The 11,579-nt window shown below is 38.1% G+C and overlaps 2 protein-coding genes across 3 annotated transcripts; both read left to right on the top strand.

Moving 5' to 3' along the window:
• Nucleotides 1-277: 277 nt before the first annotated feature.
• Nucleotides 278-3,324, top strand: LOC114147613 (uncharacterized). 2 transcript variants are annotated; one of them, XM_028022110.1, is made up of 3 exons: nucleotides 278-793; nucleotides 1,342-1,589; nucleotides 1,672-3,324. In XM_028022110.1, the coding sequence occupies exon 3, from the start codon at nucleotides 1,731-1,733 to the stop codon at nucleotides 2,769-2,771; it is 1,041 nt and encodes a 346-aa protein (XP_027877911.1). In that variant the 5' UTR covers nucleotides 278-793; nucleotides 1,342-1,589; nucleotides 1,672-1,730; the 3' UTR covers nucleotides 2,772-3,324. The 2 variants fall into 2 exon arrangements, with proteins under 2 accessions (XP_027877911.1, XP_027877910.1); XM_028022109.1 differs by lacking the exon at nucleotides 278-793 and having other exon boundaries at nucleotides 1,191-1,594; nucleotides 1,677-3,324.
• Nucleotides 3,325-3,771: 447 nt separating this feature from the next.
• On the top strand, nucleotides 3,772-11,357 carry LOC114147615 (serine/threonine-protein phosphatase 4 catalytic subunit B). The gene is made up of 9 exons (XM_028022114.1): nucleotides 3,772-3,998; nucleotides 4,599-4,849; nucleotides 6,747-6,798; nucleotides 6,875-6,925; nucleotides 7,943-8,044; nucleotides 8,250-8,423; nucleotides 8,502-8,628; nucleotides 8,749-8,938; nucleotides 10,447-11,357. The coding sequence occupies exons 2-9, from the start codon at nucleotides 4,740-4,742 to the stop codon at nucleotides 10,574-10,576; spliced, it is 936 nt and encodes a 311-aa protein (XP_027877915.1). The 5' UTR covers nucleotides 3,772-3,998; nucleotides 4,599-4,739; the 3' UTR covers nucleotides 10,577-11,357.
• The last annotated feature ends 222 nt before the right edge of the window (nucleotides 11,358-11,579 follow it).

Consider the following 11,579-nt stretch of genomic DNA (forward strand, 5'->3'; position numbering starts at 1 on the left):
CCATTAAAGAAGACTGTTTAGTGACGTGTATGTGAATATATTTATGGAGAAACAGGTAAACATGCAGAAACCAGTTCATCCCTGCAGCTGTATGACAAAGTTTTACATACACTGCAGACATAGTGGATTTTCAGTTTAGCATTGAAATGAAAACTGATTCTAACAATTTAGAATCAGTTTTTTTAAATGGACTAAGTGACTACGTTTCCTTAGTTTCTTAGCCAGTGACAAAGAAAATAAATATATTTTGACCAATCAAACAAGTACCACCAAATATATCTCAGTGATTCTTGAGAATAGGGACAAAACAGGTCCCATGGATAAAGTACAAAATTTGAATAAAATATACACCAAATATATATTTTTTAAATATCTGACTAAACTAACCTGGGTCATCTGAGCACAACAATGTATGTTTTCCTGGTGTTTGCTGAATATTTTTTTATTTTAAACATTGTAGTAGGTGAATGGTGTCTGTAAAAGCCCTTGTTCTGGTGTAGAACTCAATACATTATCATAGTTTAAAAGAACTAAAATAATTATATTTAGTTGTCATAATATATTATTTTATAAGTATTCAAACAACTAACTTCATAACTATCAATGAATGCAATTAAAAGTCATTTAATGTATTTTCAAATTCAATTGAAATTGTGTCCTCAGTTTTTGTCAACACCGTCAGACATAGAAAGAATGTGAAAAAAATCAGGCATTATTGAAGGGCACCAGAAATTCTGAGGACCCCATGACCACTTCCTTTCTCTTCCTGTGCTTGGGGGGATAAGCAGCTCTGGTAAGCTTATATTATTCTTTTGTTTTTTCTTCTTTTTTATTCCTAAGTTGTTTGTCACAACCATAAAGTGTCAACACCATAAGTAACATTTTTCAAAATTTTGATGAAATTTTGTTAAATAAATGCTTAATTTTAGTATATTTTAAGGATTTAAAAGAACTGATGAGCTACAATATGGCCTCCTTCAGAATATCATCATATAAATGAAGTTAGCATGGCGTTTTGTCAACTCCGTCAGATGTCAACTCCATCAGATTTTTTAACTGACGGTGTTGACTCTCTTAGTGATGGTGTTGACAAATGTCACTTAAGTGTGCAGTTAATTCATTTTACTGTATTTTACATAATTGACAGCACTTCACATTCATCATGTATTTCTTTTAAAAAATGTTTCTGATTATTTTCAGCAACTTGTAAAGTTTAATGGTTTAAATTTAATACAATTTTATTAGTCCTTTAAAATTAATAAGATGTAGTTTATTTTGTAAGGGAAGGGTATGTTTATCCCATGACAAGCAGTGTACTGATGATAATTGCCTATATTTCAGGCTACAATGGCCAGAGAAAAGCTGTCAGTGGAGGAGCGCAAAAGAAGGAACAGGGAGTATCAGAAAAGAAGGAGAGAAAAAATAAATAGCCAGCCTGAGCTGAAGGAAGAGTTTTTAAGAAAGGAAAGGAAAAGATGGAGACAGAGAGTGGAAGAGGGAAAAATAAAACATATCAATAATCTGGGTGAAAGAGATAAGAGACGTAAGAGAAGACTTTGGAAGCAAAAACAAAAGGAGGCAAGAGAACGCAGAAACAGAGCAAAGGAAGGCCAGAAAATACAGCCATTGTTCATGTTGACTTTTCTGAGGCCTGGAAATGTAAATTCAGCTCAGAAGTACAATCCTGTCACTATGGACAAAATCTCCCGCAGATCACACTTCACACAGGCATGTTCTACACTGGGCAACAAAAAGCAGGATTCTGCACAATCTCGGAGTCAAAGCGTCAGGATGCTGCAGCCATATGGACCTATATGGATCAAATCCTCACAGATATTCACATCAGATATCCGGCTATAAACACTATCCACTTTTGGTCTGATGGTCCAAGCAAACAATATAAAAATAAGAAGAACTTCTTTCTCCTCTGTGTTGTCCCGCAACGTCTGGGATTTGAGAAAGCTACATGGAATTTCTTCCCAACATCACATGGCAAAGGCGCTCCAGATGGCATTGGGGCGACGGTGAAGAGATGTGCTGACAGTATTGTGCTGAGAGGTCAGGATATCATAGATGGCAAATTATTCTTTGACAAGGTGTCCAACAGCTTAAGTGGTGTCAAGCTGCAATTTGTGACAAATGAAGATTTTCAGTCTTATGACTCTCTCCTCCTGCAAACCCTGAAATCAATTCCAGGAACAAGAAACATTCACCAAGTGCTAGCTCAGGGGAATGTCATCCATTGTAGGTTCCTTTCATGTTTTTGCGGAGAGCCACAGATTTGCAAGTGCTTCAGTCCCACCATTCACTCTTTTGGCAACACAACACAGGACCCAGATGTCCATGAAAGTTCAACCACTGCTAAAGTTCAAAATCCTCTGGAAATGCTGATGGAGGAAATGGAGAAGGAGCCGAGCAAGACACCTAAAGGAACAACAACCCTGATAGATCCTTGTGATGTCCAAAGTGAAGACTGGCTTGTTGTGATGTATGATGGAAAATGGTGGCTGGCTAAAGCCTTACAAATTGACAAAGAGCACGAAGATGTACAAGTGGAATTTTTTCATCCTCATGGACCAACTCTTAGCTTCAAGCAAAAACAAGGTCGTCGGGATATCTGCTTTGTGCCATTTTCGGATGTCCTAGTTAGGCTGAGAAAACCATCCTCACCAGTCCGCACAAGCAGCACCAGGGGTGTATACCGCATTTCACCAGCTGTTATGGATTTTATTGAAGGAGAATATGTGACACGTCTATTGCCTGGGGATTAAATATTCTGACTTTTAAGCGATTTAGAAAGATATGAATTAGTTCACAATATATTTCAAAAAGTTCTGTCGTGTATATTTTTGTTTGTATTCATCTTTTACATTTTGATTGAAAATCGTCCTGGTTGATGACTTCAGTGACAAAGGTACATTCTCAAAAATTTAGATGTTCCTTGAAATCTAAATATGGTTATTTCACATTTTTTCTTCATATCTTCACATTCTACAACATTTCAGCATTTAATTCTTCTTAAATGTCATTTCAAGTTTAGTGTTTTCTTTTTACTTACTAGTTTGTCACCACCATCAGTTTTGTGTCAACACCGTCATGTGCCGTCAACTCTGTCAGATGTAGTTTATGTTGCATTTTGTTTAAAATAACATTTATTTTGTTTCTTGATAGGCATTTGTTTGTGAAATGTCTGAATTCATGTATTTGGTGCATATGTGTTTTTTACTAATAAATGACACTGTTCATTGTGGTGATTACTTTCAAAATTGTTTTTTGTATCAATTGAACTGGAGTAATTAAATACAGACTAAATAAATGTTTAAATTGTGGTATGATTAATTTAAAAAACATGGACATAATTAAAATAATTAAGATACCACAGAGAGTAAAAATATCAGTCATAAGTTCATTAAAAAATAATTTTATACCAATTTATTTTTGTCTGATGGTGTTGACAAATTTCTCAGTCAGATCCAGTAAAAATGTAATTTAAAAGAAAATGCTGCAGCTGGGAGCCTGCACCTTAACATATTTACATTCCCAAAACATTATTTGTCATGTATGAATACATAACTTCAGGAATAAATAACATTTTTGGTGGAAGAATTTTAAAACCATTTTGTCCCTTATCTCAAGAATCACTGATCTCCGTTTCTTTAAAATCAAAAAGGAAAAAAAAGATTTTTGACCACAGCCTTGAAAACAGAATTGTCTTTACGACTCAGTCACACATTCTATAGATTTCTATTTCTATGTAGTTTAACCTGGTTTGTAAGCTTTTCCAGTCAGATACTGATTATCCGGTTGAAAATTAGAGCAACTCGCGTCCCCCGCACCGGAAGTTAAGGTGGAGCGGTTGACGTTGGTGGTGAGCACAGCAGGACTGAACCGGCAAAGACGATACCGGGGGAGGGAGTGGAGCCGGTGAACGAGTAGAAAGAATCAGCCATCTAAGGAGAGTAACGTTGATGACTGTTTTTCAAACTTTCAGAGACACGGTAATTACGTTTTTATAGTCTTATCGATTCAGACGCGATATGCTCACCGCGCTAGCGGTAGTGTCTTGCTAGTGAAGTTAGCCAAGGAAAGCTAACCAGCGTTTTCGCCGAATGTAAAGTTAACCAGGCGCTACAGCCTTTCGTCTTCTCAAATTGACACAGTTCATTAAAACAACCGGCCATCGAATACAGGGAGGTGGTCGGTGTCCACTGTGAGGCGTTTGTCCAACCGTTATGACAAATTCCTGAACAAAATGGTTGGCTTAGTTCTCAAAGAATCAGTTGTTCTCTGACGTATTAGTGGTGATGTAAGCTAACATGCTAGTGGCTAGCATAGGTTAAGCTGCGCTCATAGGCCTCACATTCCTCAAGAAATAACCTATTGGAAGAAATAACCTTATAACCTATAACTTTACTGTCACATTTGTTGTCTGTTTCACGTTTAAGACTTTTTTGAAGTTACTATTGTTTTACTTTTTAGAAAGCACACTGGGCTACCCGTATACGCAGCCTCACAACACATACAAGGCTGGTTATTTTGAATGTTGAGGTTGTTTATTTAGCATTTTAATAAATAGTTTTGTTTTATTTCCCCCTCAGCTTGTTTTGCTCAGAACTCTGTGACTGCAGCGGACCTCCGGCCTCGTCCCGTGCTGGATATTGGCTCGGTTGCTGTGGGGTTGGAGGAGCCGAGCATTCAGGGATCCCGGTGTGTGAAACGTGAACAGTGTGAACAGCTCTATGTGTGTGACAATGGGGGACATCAGCGACCTGGACCGACAGATAGAGCAGCTCCGACGCTGTGAGCTCATCAAGGAAAATGAAGTGAAAGCACTGTGTGCCAAAGCCAGGTGAGTGCAGCAGTAGATATATATACATGTACATTAATCAGAAACCGTCATAGTACTGCATCGGGCCAATCATCGCATTAAAACGTCTCAAGAAATGATAGTAAATCTTCATTGCTTTGTAAAACTGTCTCTGCAAAGGAGTACATTGGGTATTTCACTTCTAAAATAATAATAATAGCATTTTCTGTTTGTAAGTAGGGATAGAAAATTTTAATGAAAAATGTAACCTGCAGAGATGTTGGAGAGTGTTGTGATAACAGTATGACTTATGCGATAGACTCACTCTAATTATGAATAATCTGTCCAGCTACTGGAAAAATTAAAATTCTATAGTTTCATCTCAACACTTTTTATAGAAAAATTGCTTTTGGCTGTTTTGTGCTGTTTTGGAAATGAGACAACTTATAGTCTCTTAATGACTTAAGAACTTTTCCACCTCTTTACATTCTAAAACGTTTCATGCTGCATTAAAAGTGGCTACATATATATAAAATTAAACTTGTCATTTATTGGACAGCCTTTATACTTGCATATGTTTTATACTTAGGAATTGTTTACTCTATATTTGACAAAAGTGTCTATCTCTTAAGGCTTTAATTTATTATTTTTCTGGTTTTGTTTCTTACAGTTGCAGAAAAAGCAGTTATTAAATAGACGGGTATCAATTTGTAGATTGGGATCCTTTCTGACATGTTTAGATGTCCTGTGGATGGTCAATCCTACGTTTAAATGTTTTTACTAACTTTTCTAGTGTTATTGTGAGGATGAAATAACAAATTTTACACTTGACTGTATGACGGAGCCTCAGTAACCCAGATATCGTTGTAACAATGAACTTTGCTCCTTATCAAGCTGTTCCATGTAGTTTTGCAACTATGTTGGGAAACATTACTGTGATTATGTTCGGTCACAATTTGAAATATAAATGCAGCATCTGTTTGTCGTCTTAGAACTAACTGGAAAAGTGATGCAAACATATAACTCAGTGTTGCTTTGATTGGGAGTATCATAAGTGAACATCATGATCATATAAAGCTTACTAATAACTTTTTGTTATGGAGATTCTGAATATATAACTGTAGGTACTTTCTAGTTGTGTGACATTACTTTTTGTGCAAAGGATATTGTGCATATGAGAGCCCATATTGTGTTCTCTTTAGGAAAAATAATGTGAGTGCACATCAGAATGTTAGCTTTTGAGATGGTCATGAAATGCAGCACTGCTTGGCTTCTTCCTCTGTGATTGGTGGACGTTTGTTAAAGCAGTTTTAATGAAGGTTTGTTTCCAATTTATTGTATAATAAGTCATCATTATTCTAGTTCTTTGAGAATAAAATGGATAAACAGATTTTTATCTGTACATAATGTCTGCTGACCTTTGACCAAAGTTGATCATTTCATTTCTTTAATGATTATTTGCCCAATCAAATGAAGTTTTCATTTATTGGCTCTTTTAACCTCTGTAGGTTTAGTCTACCATTTAATAAAATCCTGAACGAGCAATTCTGTTGTTACTTTGACTATACTGGCCTCTTCAGTGGTCAGAGGTGAATGTTAGATGTGATGTAATCCATTAAGACGTCCAGTGCTGGACTCTGTGCCTGCAGCAGGAAATAGGTGGTTAGGTCATGACTGATTAATTTCTATAAAGTTTAAATTTATGGGACTGTTATTAATACCAAGTTCACATGCAGAGTGGATATTTGGGCGTTGCAGTCTAAACAGCACATACAGAGTAGGAGCTGAGTTCCTTCCTGCAGTGGGAAAGGCTGGCTGTTCCCTGTAGAAAGTGACTGGTGGAGGAGTTACTGTCCAAACATACCTACGGGTTTTTATTCTTTTAAATAAAATAGATAAATAACATTCTAATTTCCTTTTCATCTGAATATGTTTTCAGAGAGATTCTGGTTGAAGAAAGCAACGTTCAGAGGGTAGACTCTCCTGTCACAGTAAGGAACATCCAGCATGTGTTAGATTGATAGTTTGTGTCATGTAGTCTTTTTAAAAATGTTTCTCCTATTGCAGGTGTGTGGAGATATTCACGGACAGTTCTATGACCTGAAGGAGTTGTTCAGAGTAAGTCTCCATCTTTCACCCTTCCTTCTGACCACTCATTGTTTTTCATAGTGAGTAGCTCTGAATGCAGTCTGTGGACGGATCCCCAAAGCTACGGCCACCATGAAACTTTCAACACAACTTCCAGAATCAAAATGAAATGATTGAGTTGGGTTTTGATCTGTTATCCCAGCTGCTGTCCTGCAGCCTGAAACTGGGATAGAAGGACTGCTTGATTTGTTTTTGCTTCAAATTCTGTCAAGAGAGAAAATGTGACCATTATGTGGATTTTTTTGTTGTTGTTGTTGAAAGGTCAAAATTAGAATGGAGCTCATAATCAAGGTTTTTCTTGTTTAAGTTCTTTATTTCCTTGGCAACCATGTTTCAAAATTTATATTATGCTAAAGCAATATTTACCAACATTGTTTTAAAATGTAAAGAAACATTTAAGTTACAGTAAAGGGTTACAAAAGTATTCTTTGGACATTTTTTGTTGACCAGTGTTATGGAGCTTTAATTGCCTTTTTATTAACATTTGAGTTTCAGATTCTGTATCAAAAGAGTTGGACCAACATTTTGAGCCCAGATCATGTTGAACTGTTTATGGACATGCTGCCTTTCCTCACAGATGACGAGTGTCTGCATTAAAAATACTTCCAATCCATTCTTTTTATTGTCAGCTCAGCACAGCGGGCATCAGGCCTCATTCATTGTTGATTCATAAACAGATCAATAAGTTGAGGGTTTTGATTTTGCTCCCTCTTACAGAGATGAGAGATGAGAGCTGTGTTTGTTTCTGAGCCCAGATCAGAGAAAGAGGAGCGATGTGTTTTAGTCACTAGCTAGGAAGGAAGCTGTAGTTCAGAGTGGCTGGGCTTTTGTGTTTGGAAGGTCAGTACTGACGGCTCTCTCATGCCTCCCCCACCTACCCCAGGGTTTAACTACAACCTGTATGAACCTGGTTCATACACTGCTCCCCCTCAATGAAATGAAGGTGATCTGTACTGACAGTGCTGTCCTGTTATTAATGTTCAACAGGTTGGCGGTGACGTTCCAGAGACAAACTACCTGTTCATGGGGGACTTTGTGGACCGTGGCTTCTACAGCGTGGAGACTTTTCTTCTGCTGCTAGCTCTTAAGGTGAACATGAAACTATCACATAGAATAGAATTACTTTATTCATCCCAGCAGGGAAATTATTTCGCAGTTCCAGCATAGAGACAAGACACACAACAACCACCACTGAGTAGCAATTGTAGACAAGATAAAATATAAATAAATATTCCTCAGTTTGTATTTCTGTGCTTCCATTTCATCTTCCAACCTCCTCTTGTTCTCACATCAGGTCCGTTACCCTGATAGGATAACCCTAATCCGAGGAAACCACGAGTCCCGGCAAATCACCCAGGTCTATGGGTTCTACGACGAGTGCCTCCGCAAATATGGCTCCGTCACCGTGTGGAGATATTGCACAGAGATATTTGATTACTTGTCGCTTTCTGCTATCATTGATGGAAAGGTGAGATGTGTTCACTGCTCAGCTCTGACTGGTCGCGTTTTACCGCACCACTTTAACGTGACTTGGTGTGTGTTGTAGATCTTCTGCGTGCATGGTGGCCTGTCTCCTTCCATCCAGACACTGGACCAGATCAGGACCATTGATAGGAAACAGGAAGTGCCTCATGATGGGCCCATGTGTGACCTTCTGTGGTCAGACCCTGAAGGTATCCATCTGCAGGTTTCTTCAACCTCTCTAATTTCTAACGTTCCAGCCAGTCAGCACTTCCATGAGGGAGGGAGGAGTTTTCCTGCTGATGTTTTTGTTTCTCTTTCATTGCTCTCAGACACCACAGGGTGGGGGGTGAGTCCCAGAGGAGCCGGCTACCTGTTTGGGAGTGACGTGGTGGCTCAGTTTAACGCCGCCAATGACATCCACATGATATGCCGGGCCCACCAGCTGGTCATGGAGGGCTACAAGTGGCACTTCAATGAGACGGTCCTCACTGTGTGGTCAGCACCCAACTACTGCTACAGGTGGGGCTTCAGTTGGGTCCAACTCAGTGTTGACTGGACAGCCGACAACCGATTCATATTTTGCAGTGTTTAAAGTGTGTTTTTGGTCACTATGTTCAATTGAACTTTTATAATCCAGAGGCAAACTCAGACCGATATAAAACACACCGAACAACTGTCTAGGCCTGTCACAATAACACATTTTACTGGACTATAAATTGTCCCAGAAATTATTACAATAAATGATAATATTGTAATTTTGAGACCATTTTCAATTAATATAATGATAATGGTATAATAATGCAGGTTTGCCTTCTGAAAGAGTTCTAAACTTGAATTTTGTACAGAACACTCCACACTGGAACAGGAAGACATTTTAAATACAATAAAACACAACAACCAAAAACGATAAATAAAAATAATAAAACCCACCAGCAACCAAAACCATAAATAAAATGGATTATGAAGTGTCTCTAAAAGATATTAATCGGCAATTATTGAATGTATTGAGCTACCTTTAATTTATCGTGCGATTAATTGATTCATTGCTTATTGCCACAGGCTTGCAGCTGTCCTCCTACATGATCCTTCACTACGTATAAGTGACTTTTACCTGGGGCTGCATGGACTTATAAAATGAAATTGTTTTTTTAAATAATTTCAAGGACTATATGGATTAAAATTGAACAATAATTTCCCTCACATAGCTCCTTCTTTTCCAATATCATATTGTTCCCTGCACTAGGCTTGGTCACTAACATCAATGTGAACATAACAGACGGTGTCATGTCCATCCAACCAGCCATATTTAAATATATTTATCTCTAGCCAGCATTTTGCTTAGAGGTAGGAGAGAAAAATACTTTTTCTTTTTTTTTTTTTTTGGATTCCTTGAGATGCAGACATAGACAGTTCTAACCCAATTAACAAATGTTAAAACATGGCTTGTCTTAAAATTCACTTTCAGGTCATGTGCGAAAAGAAAATTACCTTGATAAGATCTATGCAGAAAGCACAAAGTTAAAAGGAATAAAGTGGATGTTTTGATTTTGAGGTGAAAGTAAAACCGTTTGATGATTCCTGCCATAACAAACCGCAGGCTGAAGGCCAGCCATGCTAGAGATTCCCCCGAACTCAGAGACGGTAGAGCTAACTACAAAGTTTATTCCATCTGTTACCACCAAGCATCTGAGCTGAAGATCAGCGCGACACCATCTATGCAGGAAAACCAAAACAAAGTGAGCGCGTCACAAGCTAGTCTGATATCTGGAATGTGTGACGTATGGAAAGCCATTCCTGCAGAATCTCTCATTGCTGTAACTATGGCTTTTCCGAATCGCAGTAGTTAGCGCGTCTTCAGCTGGGTCAAACATGTCTGGAGTTCAGTTTTAGTTACAGATGAAGTGGTTGGAGGGGGTAAGCAATGTTTGCAGCATGCAGTGTGATCTATGACGTTAAACAAAGGTAATTTTCAACCTAAGCTCATTGTATTGGGTTAGAATGACCAAACCAATTCTCTTGACTACCAGGTGTGGAAACGTGGCAGCCATCTTGGAGCTCGACGAGCACTTACAGCGAGAGTTCATCATATTTGAGGCGGCACCGCAGGAGACCAGAGGCATCCCTTCCAAGAAGCCAGTAGCTGACTATTTCCTGTAAAGTCTTTGAACAGCCAGCCATCACGTGTCAAATTCTGGTACCATTGAACACGAAACACCCTCCATCCTGCTGCCGGACCATTCTCTCAGCCTGAACTCGAAGCAGACAGAAAACCCGCCCGATCCTGCAGAGCTCTTGCACAGCTGCAGTCTGAAGAGCTGAATTTTTTGCCCGAGCCTGACGGATGAATCGCAGTGAAAAGTGGAAGGGAGTGGCAGATCCTGGGCCCATGACTGTTGTTGCTTCTTCTCATCTGTTTGGGGGTTGCTCTTAAAGCCTTCAGCCAACTTCTTCCGTCTGTGTCCCTCCTCATTCTGTGTAGATACAACCTTCTTTTCAGCTCAACTCTTTTCTAGTGTTCTTTTTATTTTTTATGACTAATATTCTCATTTAGTTTTAGAATTTTTTTGGATGGAGCAATTATTTTTCTTTTTCAGAGATATACAGCTGTAGGAGATTTTACAAATTTTATCAGTTAAGGAAGTCCTTCAGTTCATTTGTTGTCTTTGACTTTGTATAACTGTTGCTGATGGAAGAAAATACAAAATGCCCCTCTTCCATTTATTTTTCTTCCGTTTTTGTCTGTCATCTGTTGCGTGCGTTATTTACCATTCTAAGTGCTGCTGCTCAGCACCATTACAAGTAAACGCCAGATGTGTAACTAACTTAAGAAAAGTCACAATATTCTTTATTTTTCCCCTCTTAATTCATTTTAATCTCTGGGTTGCTCTAGCTCTGTCAATTTTGATATTGTGAAAATAAAGTTTTGTATCAATACTGATTTGCTGCAGCAGTGATTATTTTGTTTTATGAGCTGCATAAAAATGTTTGTGGTGGTGGCTTTTTATTTTAATAAGCCCATTCACTGGAGACATTAGAAAGATGCACGTATTAGATATTTCTTAAGTTGTTTAAAAAATAAAATAAAAGATATCCGTATCATCCATTCGCAGGTTCAAGGATTTCAGATTTTATTTATTTATTTTTTTTTTTTGGAAATCAT

The sequence above is a fragment of the Xiphophorus couchianus genome, chromosome 7 (genome assembly GCF_001444195.1).
Source record: "Xiphophorus couchianus chromosome 7, X_couchianus-1.0, whole genome shotgun sequence".
Taxonomy (NCBI): domain Eukaryota; kingdom Metazoa; phylum Chordata; class Actinopteri; order Cyprinodontiformes; family Poeciliidae; genus Xiphophorus; species Xiphophorus couchianus.